This window comes from Musa acuminata, chromosome BXJ3-1, assembly GCF_036884655.1.
Source record: "Musa acuminata AAA Group cultivar baxijiao chromosome BXJ3-1, Cavendish_Baxijiao_AAA, whole genome shotgun sequence".
Lineage (NCBI taxonomy): Eukaryota > Viridiplantae > Streptophyta > Magnoliopsida > Zingiberales > Musaceae > Musa > Musa acuminata.
Genome location: NC_088349.1, coordinates 7,084,517 through 7,102,076, shown reverse-complemented (window position 1 = coordinate 7,102,076; position 17,560 = coordinate 7,084,517). Strand labels below are relative to the sequence as shown.

The 17,560-nt window shown below is 37.7% G+C and overlaps 1 protein-coding gene across 1 annotated transcript; it reads left to right on the top strand.

Annotated features, from left to right (window-relative positions):
- Window positions 1-1,646: 1,646 nt before the first annotated feature.
- On the top strand, window positions 1,647-17,272 carry LOC135629559 (ABC transporter F family member 3-like). The gene is made up of 18 exons (XM_065137094.1): window positions 1,647-1,925; window positions 3,665-3,880; window positions 4,147-4,339; window positions 6,059-6,267; window positions 6,373-6,531; window positions 7,398-7,526; window positions 7,598-7,699; window positions 7,826-7,972; window positions 8,689-8,751; window positions 8,990-9,036; window positions 9,149-9,208; window positions 11,672-11,754; window positions 12,701-12,795; window positions 14,935-15,021; window positions 15,958-16,045; window positions 16,253-16,338; window positions 16,773-16,835; window positions 16,900-17,272. The coding sequence occupies exons 1-18, from the start codon at window positions 1,722-1,724 to the stop codon at window positions 17,026-17,028; spliced, it is 2,160 nt and encodes a 719-aa protein (XP_064993166.1). The 5' UTR covers window positions 1,647-1,721; the 3' UTR covers window positions 17,029-17,272.
- Window positions 17,273-17,560: the final 288 nt, after the last annotated feature.

The following is a 17,560-nucleotide window of genomic DNA, read 5'->3' as shown; positions in this document are numbered from 1 at the left end:
AAAATACCTTTCATGGGTTTAAGTTTGTTATCTCCCTCAAACGTAAAAAAAAACTTCGATATATCTTCTCGATAAAAAAAAACTGTTTTTTAAACTAAATTTTTTTTTAATATTGAGTTTTTAATTCAAATACCCCCGTAATTGATTTTTAGCCACCTCCTTTGTTTCCCCCTTCGTCTTCTAACAGAACTGCCACCACCCCGTCCTCCACCAGGCGTCCCCTTTGCCTTCCAGTGCCACTCCACCCAACCCCTTCTCACTGACGGCAAGTGGCCCTTCCTCCTCACCGCCGCTGCTCTCCAGGTCGCCTGCTCATGGGGCCTCCGCCCTTCCAACCACAACTGCAGCCTCGGCGTCGCCAGCCCGGCCCTCCGCCGCTTCCCTTTCCTCATCGCCTGCCGTGCGCTACCCTGCACCGCTCCATGATCCTCGTGGACGGAGATTTTCAATCCCTCTTCCTCGCGATCAAAGAAGGAGGCGACACTGTCCCAAGCGAGGAGCGCTTCAATCCCTCTTCCTCGCCCTTCGAAAATGGCGAGGAGGAAGCCCCCTCTGCCGCCAGTGAGAAGGGGTGGGGTGGCGGCAACACTATATGGCGAAGGGGGCGGCGGTGATGCTGGAAGGTGGGGTGGCGACGACGGCGCTGGAAGGTCGAGGGGGGAGCCGGACAAGGCGGCGATGATGCTGGCGACAGTAGCAAGGAGGGGCGACGGTAGTGGGTGCGGCGTCGCTCGCGGTGGTAGTAGGTGGCGGAGGCGATGGACAGAGGCGGTCGTCGACGCCACTCGCGGTGGATGGCTAGTGGAGAGGTATTTTCATCTATTCAACGAAAAAAAAAGTCTCCAGATAAAAATTAATTAGGGGTGTCATCAGATAAAATATTTAAAAATAAATTTAATTTATATATTATATTTTTAAATCAATTTAAAATTTTAAATTAAAATATTTTTTATTATATGCAACAGTACACTAATTAATTCAGATATCTCAATAAAAATAATTAAAATTAATTATGATTAAAATAAGCTAATTTGAATTTATTGAGAAGAAGATCTTAACATTATAAGGGGCATATATACTACATTAAAAATTCCAAGAAAAATATAATGCTTATGTAAATCATAAAAAATCTCATATATACATGGGTATTTGTTGGAATGACGATTTCAACCAGAGATCATGCTGCACCAACTCATCTATCTCGATCAACCAAGTTTAACTCGTACTATAATGAATTTTTATCAAATTTAAAAACTATTGATATATATTAATTAATATAATTAAAGATGGCGAGTCGATACTTTTTTACTCTGTTAGAGTTCGAGTCAGACGGGAATTGACGGAAGCTTCGTATATTAGATTTATTTTATTTATTTATAATATTATATTATTATAATTTATTCATGTCGAGTCTTAGTTCAAGAAAAAACATAGACCATTGATTTCTGTAGCGGTCGGGTGTAACAGTGGGTCGGACCGCTTTCCGTTGTAACTCTTATGCTTACATTGTCATTACCCAATAATGCAATCCACAGTCTCGGGCTCGGTCTATACAACGCAAGAAAGTGAAGTGCATGGGCTCGACCCGAGGCGCTCCGGACCGCCATTCTTGGGCCCTATTTAAACCCACGAGTAATGGAGGCACCGTTACGGTCGCCTCATAGTGTAACCTCGGTTGGGGCCGATAGAGGAAAGGAAGCCAAGCGAAGCGAGAGGTGGCGATGGCGGAAGTGGCGAGCAGGGTGGTGCACGAGGTGCTGGGGCGGAGGGTGGAGGACGTGGACGCGCCCATAATCAACTACATCATCAACGTCCTCGCTGACGACGACTTCGACTTCGGGGCCGACGGTGACGGCGCCTTTGATGCTGTTGGCGAGCTCCTCGTCGACTCAGGATGCGTACAGGACTATGCCGAGTGCCGATCTGTAAGTCTCTGCCAGCTATCGTTGAAGAAATTCCGTCTAACCCGCTACAGAGATTTGTGGCGGAATTTTGAATAGCTTCCGAGTTCGTAAATCGATCATCATCCAATTCTTTGAAAGAAACAGGAATCGTGATTTGCTGCTACTTTAGATTGTGTGGACATTTGGGTTTGTTTTTGCGGAGATCCATTTTCTTTATTGTATCGGGTTCATGGGGTCTTATTGCAAGGAATCTTTGATAGTTCTGGTGGTTATTCAGATTATTAGTGGTAGATTTGATCAGATTATTCTGCCCTGTCGCTTATGATCGCAAAACCCATAATATCCATGCTACTGGATCGTCAATGGCACAAAGTTAACAGAATGAACATGGTCTTACTCTTTTGGATGAATATTGGCAGAAGATGGTTTGATGACCTTCTGTCTTTCGTCAGATAAGAATGTGACACATCTTGAATATCACTATATATTATATATATCTATTTTCATCTCATGAAGATGGCTAATTGGCCCATATTTGACAACTATTATCTTAGATTTGAGTTGAAGTTTCTGATAATTACATTGAGATGGAGTAGAGTTAGATTTGGCTTAAAGTTCAACCCATTTTTAGTTTAGGTTCGTCCATGGAATACTGAGCCAAATAGATACATAAAGCCTTTTTTTGACCACCATCCACTTGGAAGGAGATGCTTGTAAGGTTGTGAATTACCATTTTTGTGCAAAAGGTTCTTGAACTCTTGCTTATAAAGAAGGCTGTAAATTTGGTTTCTTTTCGATAAAGCAACGAGCAAAATGTTCTCATTAGACATGGCCTTATGGACCAAGGTATTATTTAATAAAGTCTCTAACAGTATCCGAACGTTCCGTGTTGTTCCATTTATATCTCACCAGAACAAGGGTATTTTATGGGAACTTCTAGAGTAGTTGTAGTTATCATCTTCTTCATTATGCTTAAGTTTGCAATCCTGGAATTCTAAGGTTGATAAAGAACTTCCAATTAGTTTACAGAGTGACTAAAGCTGCCTATTACTTGCGTTTATTTATTTAATCTTCATTTTAACAATGTCTTATCTTACACTGAAGTTTGACATCCATGATTTCTCTGTAAGTCTACTTTTGGAGTTCACCCAAAATACTGAAAAAATATAATTGCCAAAAGAATCAAAGAAATCGGAAGCATGATTTAGAAGTGAAGGACATGAGTTTCACCATAACTTTATTGTGATTTGAAATAATGATTGAGATATAGGGTTTGTCATGTTTGATGATAATGTTCTAACTGTCTTATGGAAAGTATGAATTACTTAATATGAGATTTGAGTCATGAATTTCAATGATTCTGCTGACAACTTTAGGTTTTAATCTCCGCGTTTATACTGTCATGCAATTGGGAATTTTTTTTCTCAATATTAGTATAACTGAATAAAAAGGATAAGCAAGAATAGTAACTAGGAATTCTATTTAGTTTCTTTTCTTGGGCTGCACTTTGAACTTAACACTGTCGATCCCTCATTTATGAGTTTTTGCCAGAACATAAATCCATAGTTTTATCCATAGACATAAGCAAACTGTTGTTTATGCTTTCACTAAAAGAAAAACCCTAGTTATTCAGTTATTATGGACGAGATGGTTCTGATAATAAAACTCTGTACTGAGAGCTTATACTCTCAAGAGTATGAATGATGAATTTTGCTTTTACCTTGGTGACATGTCTTTGATTGTTCATTCTGAAAATACAGGTTTGCAGCAAGCTTTCAGAAAGATTTGGAAAACATGGTTTGGTGAAACCTAAACTGGCTGTTCGAAGTTTAGCAACACCTTTGCGAATGAATGATGGGATGGATGCAGATGAAACACCAAAGAAACAGCAGGAAGTGCTTGATGGTCCAATGCTATCTGAACGTGATAAAGCGAAGCTAGAAAGGAAAAAGAGGAAGGAGGAGCGACAAAGAGAGGTAAAAGTTCAATTAGCTTGTCTTGATATCCTTAGGATAAGTAAAGTTGCATTGATCATTATTTTGTCTTGCTACTTGTAGCATTTGATTCTGTATTCCATGTCTGAAGTAGCTTGATCATATATCAAAGTAAGCTAGTTTATCAACTTTGCCACCTGGATTCCGGCAGCTTCTACTCACCATGCACTTATTTAGTTAGGTTTATTTGATTAAATACTCAGATTGTCAATTTTTCTTGTGCTGATCAATAATTTGTTGTTCCTCAGGCTCAATACCAAGTGCATTTGGCTGAAATGGAGGCTGTAAAAGCTGGGATGCCAGTTGTGCTTGTAAATCATGATGGAAGCAATAATGGTCCAGCTGTCAGGGACATCCACATGGAGAACTTTACAGTTTCAGTCGGTGGTCGGGATCTCATTCAAGATGCTTCAGTGACCCTCACATTTGGAAGGCACTATGGTTAGTTCCTGATCATGATGAGATTTAATTTTTTAAGTTTAAACTTTTGGTCTAAACTATAATCGTGCAGTGAGCAAAATATGGTCAGGTGTACCTATATTGGCAAGTCCACTTTCTTAGGAAAGTTGAATCACCCATGTTGACTTTCATCTTTGCATTTTGTTATGGATGAAAACTTCCCTGTATTCATCTCTGAAATATTACATTCATTTTCTTTAAAAAAACTTGCAGCATTAAACCTAAGTTGCTGTAATGTTGGTTCATTTGAGTGTGACCTGTTGCTGGTATCATCAAATGCTAGTGAAAAAAGAACCGACGTCTCTTATGTATTCTTGGCATATTGACGGAAAGATGAAAATCCTATTTCCTAATTAACTCATCATTGCTGTTCATAGTTGAAGTCTCAACCAAAGTAATATGTGACTTGTATCTCAGTGAATAATGACTAGTTTGCAATTATGTTGGATTTATACTTGGATATGTCTAGGACCTATGCTAGTGTTCTTTCTTTCCAGGAAGTCAAATTTATCTGGTTAGTGTTGTGATGAAAAGGAATTAAAGAATAAGACAACATAATATAACACGGCTATGACATGCGCAATATGTAAAGAAACACAATATATTATAGGTCTTGTATGCTCACATATATTGATGTACTCAGTATGTGTTATGAATGTTTGACTAGAGAAAGACTGCTTGAAGGTTTCGTTGCCATCTCTATGAGTTACATTATCATATCAGACACTTGTCTTCTCTTCTTTTTTCACCTTGCCTTTAGTTCTTCTTTCTGTATATTTTGTCTTGTTCAGTGAGATTGCCCCTGAGAGGTAAGGATCAACAATGTAGATCTTCTAGTTTTGTTGAATTACTGTGTTTGTAATATTGGGATTGGTGAAGAGGATTGCCATAAGGATCTTGGAAGGGAAGCATTGGTTCTAGTGTTAAAAGAGTGGAACACTTGGGATTACTTATCTTTAGTAATTTGTATCAGGCTGATAGCTAACTTGCTTGATGTTATCAACATGGGGACATCTTTTGACAGGATTCTTTGTGCATTAGACAATGTGACTGTAGGTTGCACTAATAATTTGTCAAATATTTTCAAAATAAAATGGAGAAAAAGTGTACATTTACATATCTAAAGTAGCCATGCAAGTATACTTTTATTTCAAAGGGGATCTTAATCAAATTTTTGGATACATGATTTTGGTGTACTTGTTGTGTCTAAATGGAAAGAGTTGCTGATCATTAATATACTGAGTTTAACAGTAGAGCTGCTGATGATTGGTGTATTTGAGTTTAACAAAATTCTGTAAGTGAGGTTGAGAATATTGGAAAATTTCAGGGTTGAAGAGTTTCTCACAATTATCGCCTGGCCCCTTTTCCATCTTTTTGTCATATATGTTCAGCATTTCCCAAATTTATATGAGGCGACCAATAATATACCTAAGGTACAGGTACGACTGTTACATTTATTCTGAAGATAAAGAATTCCATACTTGTTATTTAATTTTAAACTGAATGTTGAAATTGTACTTTGTTGTTAGTTAGTTTTAAACTGAAGATAAGGAATTACATTTATTCTGAAGATAAGGAATTCCATACTTGTCATATATGTTCGGTTACCTTTGCTTTTGTGATATCATGTGTATGTAAGGATCATATGATTGAGATTAATTGTTTCACATGATTATTTTTTTCATGCTTTTCCTGAATCAGGTCTTGTTGGGAGAAATGGTACTGGGAAAACATCTTTTCTGAGACATATGGCCATGCATGCTATTGATGGTATTCCTAAAAACTGTCAAATATTACATGTGGAACAAGAAGTTGCTGGAGATGATACAACAGCTCTGCAATGTGTCCTAAACTCCGATGTTGAGAGGATGAGGCTCTTGGAAGAAGAAGCTCATTTACTTTCTCAGCAGGTTATTGCTGTTCTATTCGCTTTCTCTGCTTTTCAACTGTATTTTCAGTTTTTTTGCTGATTTCTTACTCTATTACTAATTTGGTATAATTACTATTCCCTGAAGAGAGAACTAGAATATGAGGAAGAAACAGGAAAGAGTAATGGTAAAGTTAATGGCGGGATGAATAAAGATGCAATTTCAAAGAGGCTTGAGGAGGTATACAAAAGGCTTGAGTTCATTGATGCAGATTCTGCAGAGTCACGTGGCTCATCAATTCTGGCGGTCAGTCCTAAAACCTATCCAATTATTGGTTACTAAACAAGTTTTCTTTTTTATATTGAACTAAAATTTATTTCTGCTACATCTGTTTTGTGATGAAACGACGTTATTTCTTAGGTTTATTGGAAGCAGTTTTTGTTTTAATGCCAAGAAGGATCCTTTGTTAGATTATAAGTTGCTATAACCTGCATTACTCAGATAACAAGTTGCTGGATCCTGTAACCTTTCTTGAGTAGGAAGATATAATCAAGGAATAAGATACAGGAATTTGTAGACTGATTTTCCTTGTATATTTGAGTTTTTGGAGTTGAATTAATACAATCCATTATTTAAAAGAAAAACCTGTCCCATTGGTTAGCCAATTGGTAGCAACATTTTCTCCTCTAATGTGATGCTTGGGCCCGGTCCCTGGCACTTGGTGCAACTGGACCCCACCTAGTCCACTCTCAGCTGCCTGGTTTCTTCTGCCAAAAAGAAAGAAACACCTATTTAGAAATTTGGGGACCAAGTGATCTTTCATGGCTCTTGATCCATTAGCCTCTTAAAAAACTTCTACTTGCATGAGAGAAACCCCATTAACATGCTGGTTGTGGCCAATATGATCCTTCTATTCTAAAAAAAATGTCACAGGGATATGCTTCACGCACTGCAAAATGTTAATATGGTTATGAATTTATGTTGACATCCATGAAATTTTCCATAACTGCTGCTACATGTGCTACTTACTATATCCATAGCCAATCTTTGAAAAGAAAGAAGGATTAAGTATTTAAGTCTATTTATTATTTTGTTTGATTATCCACAGCTTTCTTCTAATTGTTCATATTAATGACAGCTGCATATGATTGCATGTTCATGAATGTTTTCAGGGTCTTAGTTTCACTCCCGAGATGCAGAAAAGGCCTACAAAAGCATTTTCTGGTGGATGGCGTATGCGTATAGCTCTAGCACGTGCACTATTTATTGAGCCTGATCTTCTATTGCTTGATGAACCTACGGTAATTTATTATGGTTGTATACCTTTTCTTTATTCTTCATGGTTGAATTTAATGAAGATGTGACTCTGCAGAATCATCTTGATCTTCATGCTGTATTGTGGTTGGAATCCTACCTAGTGAAGTGGCCAAAGACGTTTATTGTAGTTTCTCATGCAAGAGAGTTTTTGAATACGGTAGCTATCTATTCACGTTCTCAAAAAAAAAAAAAGTTCCATAAAGTTGTTTGTGTTCTGCAAAATCTTGTATGAAGAGGGGAAATCATATTCTTATCCCGTAATGACCAAGTTAACATATTGCAGGTAGTTACAGATATTTTACACTTACATGGAAAAAAGCTTACTGCTTACAAAGGGGACTATGATACGTTTGAGAGGACAAAAGCTGAGCAGCTCCAAAACCAACAAAAGGCCTTCGAATCAAGTGAGAAGGCTAGAGCACACATGCAGGTGTGCCTTTTTCCATGCAAATTGTTATTTCTATGGCAGTGCAGATCCTCTAGAGACTTATTCATGATTTACTATTTAAGTTATTAGAGTTTGGTGTTCTAATAACAACCTTTCAGGCTACACGAAACAACTGTCTGATATGTGGGTTTCCTTGTGTTAGCCATTTGTCGTTTGTGATGGCTTGGAAGAAACGATATGAAAACACCGAAAATTGTTATGATGTTAGACCAGGAACTATTTTGGGGATGAATTTTAGCTGCATTATTTTCAGCCTTTTTTGAAATGATTCAGCAGTAAAATCAAATCTTGCCTCATGATAGCAAAAGAAAATTTTTGTATTGTTTTGCAGTTATCAAGATGTGAATAACTCTAAAATTATGGCAAAGAAATGCTTGACTTGTGTATAAGATGCATCTGGATCATTATTAATTGAAAATACCATATTCTGTTTAATAGCCTTTTTTTTATAGTTGTTTTTGTCAATATAGCTTTCATATGAATTAAAGCAGACTAAAAAAGATGATCCCAAGCTGCATACATTTTGAACTAATATATTCTTTTATGTATGAACCTATTGCATGATTTTTTTTTTCATAGAACAGTATGATTTTTTTTTTCTCTGTAAATCAGACTATTTTGAAATTAAACATTGATAATTGTTATAATTTTTTTTCTTGCAAATGATTCATAATATAAATTTATCTTTCTTTATGCAGGCTTTTATTGATAAGTTCCGGTACAATGCCAAGCGGGCATCTCTTGTTCAGTCAAGAATCAAGGTGCTTATCGACACATTCCATTAGGATATCAAAACTTTGATAACTTTAAGTCTAAAATTATTGTAACTTCTGTCAGACGTGTGTTAGAAGATGATTGCGATCCTCAAATGCTGTTTCAATTGCCTTTGTCATCTAATATGTGGATTTTGTTCATCCTAGTATGAAGTGTTTTTTAATTTTTAGTCATTTGCTACCTCTGCAATGCTATTACTGATGATTGAAATTGTAAATTATCCAGGCACTTGACCGAATGGGTACTGTAGATGCAGTTATTAATGATCCAGAGTATTGCCTCTTTTCATAATAAAGATGATTTATTTGCACACTGACATAATCTTTTTTGCTTATTCAAGTTACTTATATATTACTTAAGCTGAAATTTTCTATTCTTTTTCAGCTACAAATTTGATTTCCCAACTCCCGATGATAGACCAGGGCCTCCAATCATAAGTTTCAGGTATTATTTTGTATATGAACGATGATTATCATCTTCTTTATGCATGGAGGGAGTAACACTTATAATCTATACATTTCCATTATGAAGTAATAATGTCTTCTGTTGAAGTCTTTGGCTTTCATATGCTTAACGGTATTATGCGAAAAATCAGTTAGTCTAGGTACCCAATTAGTGTGTTTCTTTTATAATTTAGCTAACCCTTTTGTAATATGGCCCCTATTTACTGTTTTTAGTTTGCTCTGAGCCTGCTATTCCTCCTCATCTTATTGTCTAGGATTACCATGTAAAACAGTTTCTTTGTCAAAATTTGACAAATGGGAGAAACTACTACTTTATTAGTGTAGGGGTAGGTGAAGTAATAGAAAAAATGTTTTGACATAAGAATTTAAATCTCAGTCCAATAGTGGTTTTGGTAACGCGCCAGGCTGAGAGGATATCGATATACCAACCCGTAACACTTGGATTTGAGCTATATCAATTATTTAGTAAAATAATTTTATAATAATGAGCAAGGTTTGACTTACCGGTCCTAGCTGGTGTGCCAGCTGGTCAGCGGCACAACACATGCCACTCCGTACTGGTATATCGACATATGGTATGTCGGTGCATACTGATGTTTCGACGAGGAAGAAAAAGAGGTCGAAGAGGAAAGTCCAGTAGAGGAATAGAAGAGGAAGAAGGAGAAAGGAAGAAGGAAGAAGAAGAAGAAAGAAAAGGAGGAGAAGAAGTGCAGCGATACCTGGGAAGCAGCGGTAGCAGCGGCAGCATTGAAGGGAAGCAGTAGCATTACCGCGACGAAGTGGCGGTGTCGCTGCAGCATTGCAGCGGTGAAGAGGTAGCGTCGCTACAGCATCGCAGTGGCGAAGAGACAGCATCGTTGCAGCATCGCCATGGTGAATCAGCAAAGAGGTAGCGTCGCTGCAGCGGTAAAGCGGCGAAGAGGCAATGTCACAGCTTCGTATGCGAGAAGAGCCCTAATTTATTTATTTTTTAACATTGAAATGGATTGGGGTTACCACTTTTTGTTTTTTTTATTATTTTAATGCAGACTGCCCGAAACGGGGTGGTTTGCTTATTGGTCCACACCCGGACCGGTACATACCTCTAAAACCATACTATTTCGGGCGGTACAACCAGTGATTGCAAAAGGCGCTCGGGCGCTCGCCTAGGCGCTCGGGCGAGGCGAGGCGAGGCCCGAGCGCCTCGCTAATGTCCCAGGCGGCGCGCTTCAAACAGGCACCGCCTAGGCGCTCGCCCGAGCCCAGGCGCTGGGCGCTTCGGGCGAGCGCCTCGGTAAACCAAGGCGACCGAACCAGAATTTTAGGTCTGGTTCGACCCTGGTTCGGTTGTTAGTTGGTTCAATCGAACCAACTAAACCAATATAACCCCAACCCTAACTCTAACCCTAACCCAACACTAACCTGCTGCCGCTGCCGCTCTCGATCCCGATCCCGATCGCGATCTCGTCGCTCGCTGCCGCTGCTCGCGCCTCCCGCGAGCCCTCTCGCTGCTCGCGCCTCCTGCGAGCTCTCCCGCTGCTCGCGCCTCCCGCGAGCCCTCCCGCTGCTCGCGTCTCCTGCGAGCCCTCCCGCGAGCCTTCCCGCTGTTCGCGCCTCCCTCGAGCCCTCCCGCTGCTTGCGCCTCCCGCGAGCCCTCTCGCCTCCTGCGAGCCCTCCCGCGAGCCTTCCCGCTGCTCGCGCCTCCCTCAAGGCCTCCCGCTGCTCGCGCCTTCCGCTCCCTTTCCCTTTCCCGCTGCTGCCACTGTCGCCGCTCGCCGCTCGCCGCTGCTGCTGCTGCCGCCACTCGCCGTTGCTGCTGCCGCCGCTCCCCGTTGCTGCTGCCGCCGCTCGCCGCTGCTTCCTCGTTTCTCCATTAGGCTCAATATACTCTTAATATTAAGTTTATTTGAATTTTGAAATGATTAATTTTCTGTTAATAGATTAATAATATATTATTTTGATTTTAATGTTATTAATTTTTATTTATTTAAAATTATTAATTATATTATATATTTTTATATTTTAGCGCCTCGCTTCGCTCGGGCGAGCGCCTGGGCAAGCGCCTAGCGCCTCGGGCGTTTGTGGACCTTGGCGCCTTTTGGCGCCTAGCACTTTTTAAATCACTGGGTACAACAATCCCTGATAATGAGTCATATTATACTGATATTGAGCTATATGTTACCATACTAGCACTTGGTTGGACTTGTAAATACTCGTCCGTGCCAACTAGAATGGCACTAGAATGCTCGAGATTTGAAATCTTGGTTTAAGGTATATGACATTTTTGTTCTTATCATTTGTTTCTGTTCTATTAGTAGTTATGATTTTTTTATAAAATATAATTGTTTTATCAGTGTTTGCTTTCTACATTGGTTTTTTTTATTACCAAAACTTTGAACTATGTTTTTCCAACTTTATGATCTGAGTTTTATCGAGAAGTTTACAATCTTGTATGTGGTTGCAGTGATGTATCATTTGGTTATCCAGGAGGGCCTCTTTTGTTTAAGAATTTGAATTTTGGAATTGATCTTGACAGCCGCATAGCAAGTAAGAACTTACTCATTATGATTCTGATGTGCAGCCAAAATATATACTTAGATCTCTTTAATAAAATTATTACTTCTCTGTTGTTGGTATGTTTCTCTATTATTGTGAAGGTATAGTTTATCATGACTATTTGTATGATGTGAACTTGCATTAGGTCTCAGGGAGGTGAAAATGACAGCTTTGTAGCTGTTTGTTGATGGTCATTTTCTTGTCAAAGCTATAATAAATCTCATTGTCTTATTTTATATGAATATTATTTTCATATGGTGTCATGGTCTAAATTATCATGACAGTTCTTCAACTTTGGATGTTGTTCTGAATTAGTTCTTAGATTATATTTTTTCTGTGAAAAGGGATACTTGAACTATTGATCCATAGAAATCATATCCTTCATTTTTTTATTGACAATGTTACTGATGGAAAGATGAGTTATATTCACAATGAGCTTAATTTTTTGCCAACATCGCTTAAAAAATGCACATGGCATCCATGTGATATCAATCACTAGTTTAATGCTTAAACTAATCTGAAAACCTAAGTTTATGATCTTAATTCCAAAATCTTCAATGTTTGATTTTAATTTTTCCATTGATCTATTGCTGACTGTACACTATTTGGATGGTTAATTCCAAGTCAGAAAAAATACAAAGTTACTTGTGACTTCACAAGTGACTGAAGGATTTGATTGCTATGGTACTAATAGTACCAGGACCACTTAAAACAAGAACCAATTTGATGTGGCACCCAAACAATGAAGGATTTATCTAGATAAGTTAGCCTGTCAATGCCATTTTACTTTGCTTCTTGGTAGTTTGGTTCATATTACTTCTAGTCAATATGTCTTGTATTTATAAAATAGAAATTTTGTTTATTGTTGGAATTTTTTCTATTACTTCCTGTCAGTTTATTTTCTTTTCCCCTAACAAGATATCTTAATTGAATTCAGTGGTTGGTCCAAATGGTATTGGCAAGTCAACCATACTCAAATTAATATCCGGAGAACTTCAACCAACTTCCGGAACAATGTTTCGTTCTGCAAAGGTACTGTGCTATTCAATCCCTTGATTATATTGTCTTTCCAGGTGGAGCTCTCTTTTTAATTTATTTTTGCGGGATCATAGTGGAGCTCTGGTGGGAATCTGAACTAAACATATTCCTACTATGGTTTTCTTCCCTGGATACATATGCAAAGTGCATTTGATTGATGTGGATTGAGCATTTGATATAGGAAATTTCTTGATTTTAAGTGCTTCTGCCTTACCAAGTATTTAATTTCCATGATGTATTGTTGTGCTGAATTGTGGTTGTAAGAAGAAAAAAAAACAACCAAGGGAAGGGGAGGGAAAAATGATAGATAAAGAAAAACTGCACCACCTTTGATCTGGCTTATTTATGGACAAACTTTTGTACAATCAAATACATTTGTTTTCACTACATTAAGAGAAGGCAAAATGGACAAAAAGCAGATACTGCAATTGAGTTTGACCAAATTTTCTGGTTTGTTTTGAACCTTCAGGTTTCTATAACAAAATATAAATGAAAAATAGTGGAAAATCTCGGTTCTTCCCTGGCTTTGTTGATCTGGTGTTACACAATCCACATATACATTGAGTAGCCATGTCCTCTTTGTTGCAGCTGGATGAATAGAAATGTGTTGGGCTTTTTGGAGGTCACTAGAGTTGTGATGGTGTGTATAAGATATTTGCTTTGCCCTCAATTAATGTCGTCTTTTGTGCACTTTGGTCAGGACACCTCTTGACCCTTTGACAAAGGAAATGACAGTGTGGACACCCTTTGACAAAGGAAATGACAGTAAGAACACGAGATCAACAAAAGCTTGGTAGAGAAAATGTGTCTCAGATAAAAAAGGAAGAGAGAGAGAGTCCAAAATAAAACAGTGACGGGGAAAGGAATAAGGTGGGAAGGTTTCTAGGAATTCTGGGTAATGGGAGACAATTTGATGGTTGTACTCTCTTTGCATGCAATTTATTAATTGAGGAATAGAAAAGGATGTTCAAAATTGTGATATATTTTTTTTGTGTGTGACAGATTGGTAATGGGAGGAATAAAGAGGCAGATGTGCCATGTGACTTGCCAGTATGACTATAGGATCTGAGTGGAATATTATTGAGAACATCATATGGTTTATTAAAATTTAAATAATAGACGAGGTTGCTTAATTCTAACCATGCTATCGTGGGTCATGAAGACTCTTACAATGTACAACTGATGCTTATGTCCTGCTTTGACAAAAGCTTGTGAAACTAGCTGGCTATAGATTTGTTTTTTTTCCATAGTTTGTCTTTATTTATTATTTGGCTTATCAACCCTTCAGTTACTGATGGTCTGGAATAGGGCATATGTTTTTTTTTGGTGTGCCAATGCAAAACTTAGCATCATTTTGCATCATCATTTTAAAGTTCCTACATAAAATATGTTAATCAGAATTTGTAAGTATAAAGGTAAGTTAGTGTTAAAAAATAACTTTGATTTGTGGTTATGTTTCTGCTTGGTAGAAATTTCTGTTCTTTTTTTATAATCTGCTGCGGCTTGCCACCTTGTGGTCCCAAACTAGAGTGATGGTGGAGATAAGCTATGGGACAGTGGCAAAATTAAATGTGCTTGAACAAAATTTTAACCTAGGGTGTAGGGTCGGTAATTAAGAAGACCTGAATTGTATGATGGTAAGGGTAGGTTTCCATGGCTATCTGAATAACACGATGCAAAAGGTAGGTTTCCGTGGCAAATGCCAGTGTGCAGATATCAGTACACACTTTTTATACGTTAATTTGAGTGTAATCAAGGGTTTTGCTATTAGGGGTTTCAACGTGGTTGCTATAGGGTTTTGCCATATATAAAAACAGAAATTTGTACAACATGGCTTCTTATTGCATTATTCAATTTCTTCTTACTCTCCCTTGCTTTCTGATGATTGGGTGGCTTCCATGCTGAGGAGAGGCATGCAAAACATAGCAATCAATATGCATTTCTTTCTGTGGGTGTGAGCCCTTGAGCTGTTTATTTCTTTGTGCTTCAGTTGGCAACCTGATATTGAGGTTGACTCGTCTCTAATTTGCATTAGGATTGTATTATATGTGAGCAATTGAATATCTATCTCTATTTGTGCAAATTATGATGTTCTTGGACCATTGCTTTGACAATTTAAATTTGTTTCCACAGGTTCGCATGGCTGTATTTAGTCAGCACCACGTAGATGGGCTTGACTTATCTTCAAATCCCTTACTCTACATGATGCGATGCTATCCGGTAAGGACTACTCGTAATTTGTCTTGGCTTGTTGCTTCATATAAAAAAACATACTGACCAACAACCAACCTTGAAATGGACCCAGACACAAGGACTGCAAAATGATCTTGATGAAATGGAATCTTTTGTTTTAGTTCCTCTACTAGATACCATCAGGTGCCATGGGTATCTTACTTGGGATTTTGGATTTCTTAAGGAACCTTTAGTGTTTCATGAAAAGTGTCATAAGTATCTTAAGAATATTAGAGTTACATAGTATTGCATCAACTTGTGAAACAACTTATTTTTTCTCTAGATTTGTGCGAAAAACTTCGACCATTAGACTTAAGAAAGCTTATATAGTTCTTAGCTTTAAATGCTTTTTTGATTGCTGAAGCTATGTTTTCTGTGTTTTACATGTTAAGTCAGATTGCATGATGATATCATGATGCTGGCCTTTTGGATTTTATAGATCTTTGTTAAAATGGATATACAACTGTACATTGTTATAGTTTTAACTAGAGGGAATGGTTAGTGGAACAGCAAAGAGCTTCTAGTTGGTGGTTAAAAATAGTTGGACAATTGAGTGACAAACTGGAACATCTGTGATCTACAGATGTATGACTATCCAATTGAAGTAATGTCAAAGCTATTTTCGCTGGTTTGATGGGCAAATTGAGTGACAAGTCCATTTACCTCTCAATGCATAAGAGGTACTTGATATTGAGTGTTTAAGTTTGTTTTAGATTGTGCAAAACTGTGGTTTTTTGGGCGCTTTCTGAAGCACAATTCAACTTGATGCTGATTATTGACTTGGAAACTCTCTGATAGGTATTTAAAACCCAGAGTCTTGGAACGATTAGTAGACAAACTATTGATTACACTATAGATGTGAACATTCACTGCCTTCAATTGGTGTATTGCCATATTTGTAATTGGTATTTTCATACATTGCAGGGAGTACCTGAACAGAAACTTAGGGCTCATTTGGGTTCGTTTGGCGTGACTGGCAATCTTGCACTTCAGCCAATGTACACACTATCAGGTAACTGTTAAACTGGTTTTGTCTATTGATGAAACTTGGCAAATTGTTGGTCAGTTGTCTTAAAATATGCTGCTTTATGATTTTTTACTGTGTTCATGCCTATTGTGTTTCTGGATTTCTAAGAACTTACTGAATCTACTCAAATTCAGGCTTATTTAACTATATTGTCCACAGTTTTGAGCTCCAAATTCTTCCCCTTTTATTCAGGTGGTCAGAAGAGCAGGGTGGCATTTGCAAAGATCACTTTCAAGAAGCCACATATAGTTCTGCTTGATGAGCCATCCAACCATCTAGTAAGTAGATCAGAGTAAAGAGTAGTAGTTTCATACCTTCCTTCATGTTATACATTTAGTATTTAGTATTTCATTTATGACAAATGCAGAACATCAGGACCACCGGATTAAATAAATACTAGATGTTTAAAAATATTAACTTTAGTATATTCCTGAATAATCTGACCTATATATATTTTTGTATTGCAAAACCTTCCCTACCTCTTGGTGCTGTGAACATTCTGACTCTCCATCTTTCTTACCTATGGTCCTGAAACATTGTGCTTTTTTGTAACCACCACCTTTATCTTGTATCAATTCATGGAAAACGTACTATTCCATTAGGCCGAAGATTAAACTGTGGCACATGTTTGATTCCATCCTTGATTGATGTGTTGCAAGCTTACATTACAAGGAATTGGTCATTGCTGTGACATGTAATTGATGTTTTCCAGGACTTGGATGCGGTTGAAGCACTCATCCAGGGTCTTGTGATCTTCCAAGGAGGGGTTCTAATGGTATAATATCTTGCCACAACCTTCTAAATAGTTAGTTCAATAGTAGATGACGTGTTTTGTGCAGGTGAGTCATGATGAACATTTGATATCTGGGAGTGTGGGCGAGCTGTGGGTGGTTGCGGAGGGCAGGGTGGCACCTTTCTCGGGGACATTCCAGGATTACAAGAAGAAGCTCAAGGCTTCTGGAATTTAGGTCATTAACCAACTAAATGTGCCATCCCGTAGCCCATAAAGTAAAATTGTTTTTTCCCATAAATTTTGTTGTTTCACATAGGACATCCGATGTATTGTGATTTTGGGCTGTGTCGAAGATTCTTGTGAACAATATAAAATGTTTGGTTTACAAAAATGTTTGAAGTAAACCAAATCAGTTAACATTAAAAGAAACATACTGCATCAAATCAATATTAGTTTATATATTTTAGGGCATTATATTACGTGTTATGTTAATTTATATACTTATTATATTAATAAAGATAAATTTTATCAGAAATTATATATTTCTGAACTTAATTCTTTTACTTGTTATTTCACTGTCTGATTCGGTTTAATTGGATGGGTTTTCTTAAGGGTGATTTCCTTGAAAGTCATTTTTAGGGTTTTTTTTGGTTGATGCCTTCTATTTTAATTTTTTTATATGATATTTATTTTTTTAATATTTTAAATGTTTTTCGATAGAGGCATATGATTATGCGACTAGGGATATTTAGAATATTAAAAAAAAG